The sequence below is a fragment of the Mastomys coucha genome, chromosome X (genome assembly GCF_008632895.1).
Source record: "Mastomys coucha isolate ucsf_1 chromosome X, UCSF_Mcou_1, whole genome shotgun sequence".
NCBI classification, from domain to species: Eukaryota; Metazoa; Chordata; class Mammalia; order Rodentia; family Muridae; genus Mastomys; species Mastomys coucha.
The window spans coordinates 77,273,848-77,280,485 of record NC_045030.1 but is presented as its reverse complement, the minus strand read 5'-3'; the positions used below and the strand labels follow the sequence as shown (position 1 = coordinate 77,280,485).

General features: G+C 42.4%; 1 protein-coding gene across 7 annotated transcripts in view; it reads left to right on the top strand.

Moving 5' to 3' along the window:
• The window catches only part of F8 (coagulation factor VIII), a 226,818-nt gene that overhangs the window by 137,324 nt on the left and 82,856 nt on the right, over positions 1-6,638 (top strand). For all 7 annotated transcript variants that reach the window (XM_031364709.1, XM_031364704.1, XM_031364687.1 and 4 more), the window contains 4 exons: positions 111-339; positions 521-703; positions 1,618-1,734; positions 5,878-5,949. In XM_031364709.1, the coding sequence (XP_031220569.1) occupies positions 111-339; positions 521-703; positions 1,618-1,734; positions 5,878-5,949 (601 nt within the window). The remainder of the gene's footprint in view (positions 1-110; positions 340-520; positions 704-1,617; positions 1,735-5,877; positions 5,950-6,638) is intronic.

Here is a 6,638-nt window from a genome sequence, read left to right as displayed (position 1 = left end):
AAATAAATATCACTCTAGAATCTACTACATAGAATGAATGGTACTTTGGCATACAAGTTGATAAAAGAGAACTTACACTAATACATTTAATGCCCTCCTGGGAACTTTAGGAAAGAGATATGCACTCAGGATTAATTGGACCCCTTCTGATTTGCCACACGAACACACTGAATCCTGCTCATGGGAGACAAGTGTCGGTACAGGAATTTGCTCTGCTTTTCACTATCTTTGATGAGACCAAGAGCTGGTACTTCACTGAAAATGTGGAAAGGAACTGCAAGACACCCTGCAATATCCAGATGGAAGACTCCACTTTGAAAGAGAATTATCGCTTTCATGGTAACAAAATCCATACATAAATATTTTACTCACTGAAATGTAGAGTGTACTTTTTCAAATGAGCCATGAGCCAGAGACTTGAAGAGTAATAAGTGAAATCCTGAAGGATATCAGTATTTTTTGTGGAGAAACAGGAACTTCAGTGATAGATTTTAGTAATTTTCTCTGTGTTCTTCTCCAGCAATCAATGGTTATGTGATGGATACCCTACCAGGCTTAATAATGGCTCAAGATCAAAGGATTCGATGGTATCTTCTCAGCATGGGCAACAATGAGAACATCCAATCTATTCATTTCAGTGGGCATGTTTTCACTGTACGGAAAAAAGAGGAATACAAAATGGCAGTGTACAACCTCTACCCAGGTGTGAGCTAGTTTATACTGTTCTCTACCTACTGTATTTATTGTTAACTTACTTTAGTCTTGGTACTGTTGATATAATCAGTTGTAGAGAAGCTCCTTGCTGAAATGCCTTACTTTTCCAAAGTATCTATCCTATACCCAGAGATAAATATACTAGCAAATGAACAAGATAATTTGAGATGCATAAAAGCTACCGGAAAATAATAACACCAGATAGTACTTTCCTAAGCATCCTTTATTATATTCCTCTCAAATTCCACATTATACTAGCAGCATCATAACTCATTTGTTTACAGATGTAACCAATATATTGATGAAGCACTAATGACAGTATTGATCAGAACACAGTTTTATTTCAGTTCTCCATTTGTCTCTCTTAAACAGTACAAGTGTGTGTGTGTGTGTGTGTGTGTGTGTGTGTGTGTGTGTGTGTATGTGTTTGTGTGTGTGCACATATAAGTGTTTGGTACCCAAGAAGGTCAGAAAAAGTCATCAGAACTCCTGGAACTGTAATTGCAGGCAGTTGTATGTGACCTGACATAGGTAATTGTATACCAAACTCAGATCCTCTGTAAGAACACTAGCACATTTAACCCCTGAGCTACCTGTCCAGCTTCTCCCCTCCCTCCAGCTTCTTATAACTTGAGATCCCTTTACCTAGTGCCCTGGATCCTAGATGATCTTACTGTGATTTCTAGTCACCTTGAAGGTTACATCTGGTCAATAGTAAAGATACCTCTAGGATTTTTTTCAGAGCAAAACATCACATGACAAATCCTTTGCACTTGAGAGATCTAAGATGATGGAACTGAATTTTGGTAGCTCTATTTTCATGTTACATATTGTAAATAAGCCAATGTATTTCATATTCATTTTTTAATGAAAAATATTTTTTGTTCCCTTTCATTTTAAAAGGTGTTTTTGGGACACTGGAAATGATACCATCCAGAGCTGGAATTTGGCGAGTAGAATGCCTTATTGGCGAGCACTTGCAGGCTGGAATGAGCACTCTTTTTCTGGTGTACAACAAGCGTGAGTAAATATGGATAGAAGTTCACTAACCATTCAGTCTATTTCCATACAATTTTCCTCCTCCTTGAAGTGGCTGTCTTTGTCAAAAAATAAATAAATACAAGCTTGTGTTACTATTAAATTTAAAATGAATGAGTTTTGGACCCTTTGAATATGAAGCTGTGATATTTAGCAGACTGGTGCTTAAAAGTCTTCAATTTTACAATAGCAGATTTGGAAACTTTGATTTAATTACCAAAGATAACTTAGAAATTTCACTTGTAAGAGTTTGGGAATATAACCTTGTGATGGTTTGTGTATGCTCTGCCCAGGGAGTGGCACTATTAGGAGGTGTGGCCTTGTTGAAGTAGGTATGTCACTGTGGGTGTGGGCTTTAATACCCTACTCCTAGCTGCCTGGAAGTGAGTATACTGCTAGCAGCCTTCAGATGAAGATGTAGAATTCTCAGCTCCTCTTGCACTATGCCTGCCTCGATGATAATGGACTGAACCTCTGAACCTGTAAGCCAGCCCCAATTAAATGTTGTCCTTACAAGAATGTGTCATGGTGTCTCTTCACAGTAGTAAAACTAAGACACAGTTGGTACCAGGGACTGGGGTATTGCTGTGAAAGGCCTGACCATGCTTTTGTTTGGAAGAATGTAGATTTGGGATTTGAAAAGCAGTGGAATGCTTTAAATGTGGCTTACTGGGCTATCCTAGTGGGAATATGGAAGACTTTGTTACTGAGAGTGATTTGAATTGTGCAGCTGTGGCCCAAGAGGTTTCAGTGAAATTTTTCAATATGTGGCCTACAGACTGTTTTTGTGGTATTTTGGTGAAGAATATGGCTACTTTTTCCCCCTTGTCTGAAGAGTCTGCCTGAAGCTAAGGTGAAGAGACTCCGTTAATTGCATTGACAAAGGAAGTCTCAGAAATACCTGTCATAGATTTTGTTCTCTAGTTAAGTCTCGTGAAGAACATTTTAAACAAGTAAAGCAAGCTGAGAAAGGAAAAATATAAAATATATGGTTAAAGTATTACAGGGGTACCATGAAGTAAAATAGAGCTGAATCCTGTGTCCAAAAAGATAACAAATTAAGGGAGTGGGACTTTGGGACAAGATCCTACACAGCTAATTTTAGTTTTTGGCATGGTGGTACATACCTTTTATCCCAGGAGACAAAGCCAAGTACATCTCTGAGGTCAAAGTCGATCTACAGAGCAAGATCCAGGACAGCCAAGCTTAGTCAGTGAAGGAATTGGAAAACAGAAAGCTGGTAATAATGTAATAGATCAAAGGGGCCATGTTCTAGCTCCTGCAAGCAGCAGAACTCGATAGCTTTGGCCATGTGTTTCTGGTTTTAGAGTCAAGAGGAAAAGGAGACTAATGGGACAATTGATGCTGGTTAGCTGGAGCTAAGAAATTAGCAGTGATTAAGAAGAGACCACCATCACTGGGGTGAAATCTTCTGGGAAGTGTTTTCTGAGAGCACAGAGGCTGTGTTCCAGAAATATCCAGGGTTGAACCTCGTGCTGCAGCTGTACTTGATAATATGTAAGAGTCCACCAGGTGGTACTGGTTTTGAAGGCTTGAAGGGGTCATGAAGAATAGCTGAGGCTTGGCACTGTGAGAGACCAATGAAGACCATTGGTGGAGGTGCAGCCTCGACTGTAGTTGATGGCCCAGAATTGAAGGAGTCATGCAAAGGATTTGAGACTTGGCACTATGAAGAGAGCCTATGAGAGGCTATTGGTGAAGCTTACTTGCAGCAGAAGACCCCAGTGTATTAGAGATGCCAGTACCATGGAATAATCATCAAGAACAGCATTGGCAGTGGAGTAGATCAACCTAAGATTAGAGTGCTACAGAGGGCAGAGCTGGAGAAGTGAAGCCAGTCTTTTGAAGGAGCCCAGAAGAACATGTATGGATCCCAGACATTGAAACAAGAAGCTGTAACATTGAAGTTGCCTTGGAGACTCCAAGATGCTTGAGATGCCAGAGCCATGGGCTATCTCCTGAGGAAAGCTGCTAACGGAGTAGAACCAGCCCAGGAGAAAGAAGATTGTTGCTATCAACAAAGATAAAAAAGGAGTTGATGATTTGAAGACCACTTTGACATTAGAAATGGAGATGCAGTTTGGAGTTTGCCCAGCTGGTTTCCTGTCTTGCTTTAACAATTACAGTTAAGCGATTGGATGGATCTCAGAAGAGACCTTGAACTTTTGACTTTTAATGTTTTCTTCTTTCTTTTAATTTAATCTTTTTTAAAAATCCACATTTTATCCCCCTCCTAGCCCACCCTCTGACTGTTCCACATCCCATACCTCCTCCTCCCATCTCCACGAGGATGTCTCTATTCCCCATCCCCCACCCCACCAGACCTCCCCACTCCCTGGGGCCTCCAGTCTCTTGAGAGTTAGATGCATCTTCTCTGTCTGAGTCTAGACCTGGCAGCCCTCTGCTGTATATGTATTGGAGGCCTCATATCAGCTGGTATAAGCTGCCTGGTTGGTGGTCCAGTGTCTGAGAGATCTCAGAGGTCCAGGTTAGTTGAGACTGCTGGTCTTCCTCTAGGCTTGCCCTCCTCCTCAGCTTCTTCCAGCTTTTCCCTAATTCAACCACAGGGGTCAGCAGCTTCTTTCCATAGGTTGGGTGTATATATCTGCATCTGACTCTTTCAGCTGCTTGTTGGGTCTTCCAGAGGTCAGTCATGATAGGCTCCTTTTTGTGAGTACTCCATAGCCTTAGTAATAATGTCAGCCCTTGGGGCCTCTCCTTGAGCTGGATCCCAGTTTGAGCCTATCACTGGACCTCTTTTTCCTCAGGCTCTTCTCCATTTTTGTCCCTGCAGTTTCTTCAGATAGGAACAATTATGGATCAGAGTTTTGACTGTGGGATGGCAACCCCATTCCTCACTTGATGCCCTGACTTTTAACATTGTTGAGACTGCTATAGTCTATGGGGACTTTGGAAGTTGGACTAAATATATTTTTGCATTGTGCTATGTTTAGGTATGGCCCCTATAGACTCATGTTTGAACAAACTTTTGGGGGCAGGGAGTGGAATGTGATGGCTTGTGGGACAAAAATGGGGTCCCGTGTCCACTCAGGGCTAGAGCTGCTGGGCGAGGCGGATGTGGAAAGTTTGACTTCCTGGACCCCAAGCCACTGCCAGGAGGGTGTTGGACTGTGAGAAACAGTGGGATCCCACTCTAGGGGTGAAGAAGGTGCAGTCTGGGATCCCCATGGACCTGCCAGAGACTGGCTCCAACTCTCGGGCACTACAGACACTGATGGGCACCATGGAAGAACCTGTTCTGGGGTCCCTGGGCTGAGCGAAGGCCAGGGACAACAGGTTCTCATGCTCGGACTTCCCAGATCCTGAAGAGCTGAGAACCTGCAGACAGGCTCTGGCCCAGGGCCAAAGGGGAAAAGGTAGGCAGATAGAGCTCTGGCAAGTTACGGTGGGGACAAGAGTCCTAGGCTTGGGTTGGTGGAGGCCATGGCTGGAGTGCAGGGAGGCTAGATGTGCAGCTCATCTCATTAGAGGGAAACATGCTCCATTGCTCCAGCACTGCGGTTCCTGATGAGAGGAGAAGGTCCATGGTTTTAAGGCATTTATTGTAGAAAAGCAGAGAGAGGGAGACAGTGGGGAAGGAGAGGCTGGCCATGGCCACATGGAGAGAGAGGGGAAAGGAAGGTGAGAGTAAGAGGTAAGAGAGGGTGCAAGAGAGCAAGTAGGGGGCAAGCAGCTCCTTTTATAGTGGGCTGTTGCCAGGTGACTGTGGGGGTGTTGTCCAGACAGAATACCAGGAGCTTGGGGCTTTGCCTATGTGACTGATGGCCACACACACCCTGATCCTAGCTCCCTAGAAATCAGTATTCTGCTAGCAGCCTTCAGAGGAAGATGTAGAACTCTCACCTCATCCTACACAATGCCTGCCTGCATGTTCGCTGTACTCCTGCCTTGATGATAATGGACTGAAACTCTTATAAGCCAGCCCCAAGTAAGTGTTAACTAGAGTTGTCTTGGTCATGGTGTCTCTTCACAGAAGTAAAACACTAAGACAAACCTTAAACAAGTAATAGAACCACTACTTTCCTAAAAATATTATAATTTAATGGGTTCTGAGTCATTTGTAGCTTCTGTGTTTGATTTCAGAGTGTCAAATTCCTCTGGGAATGGCTTCTGGAAGCATCAGAGATTTCCAGATTACAGCTTCAGGACAGTATGGTAAATACTATTATTTTTGCCATAAGAATCTGGGCTAATTTTTTTTTCATTTCTGTTGGACAGTTTCAAATAACAAATCTACTCTCTTCCATGCTTTTCTCTTTTTTATGTTATTTTATTTTACATATATGGATATTTTGTCTTCATGGAAATGGGCATGCCTGATGCCCACAGAGGCCAGAAGAGGGTATTGAATTCCCTGTGACTGAAGTTACATTTTGTGAGCTTCCTTGTGGGTGCTGGGAATCAAACCTCTGGAAGAGCAAAAAGTGCTCTTAACTGGTGCACCATCTCTTCAGCCCCTCTATATGCTTTTCTTATTTCTGCTCAGTAGAGTCCTCTCAAGTCCACATTCTTCTTTTCATTTTCCATTATGACCATCTTAATTCAGGCCACTTACCTTAATTCACATCATTTCGTACCTGGGCAATGATATTAACTCTTGAAATACCCTCCTCTAGTACCTTCAAAACTGCTCTCATGAGTCTATTCTATAGGGTGTAGAAGATCATTGTCTATGGTTTTTGTATATGAGTTAAGAATAATTTTCTATTTTTAGTCTATATTACTTGTTCAAAACAGTTGCTTTCATTGTGAAGTTTTTATTTTCTATTTTTTGGGGTTTTTTTGTTTTTGTTTTTTTGAGACAGGGTTTCTCTGTATAGCCCTGGCTGTCCTGGAACTCACTC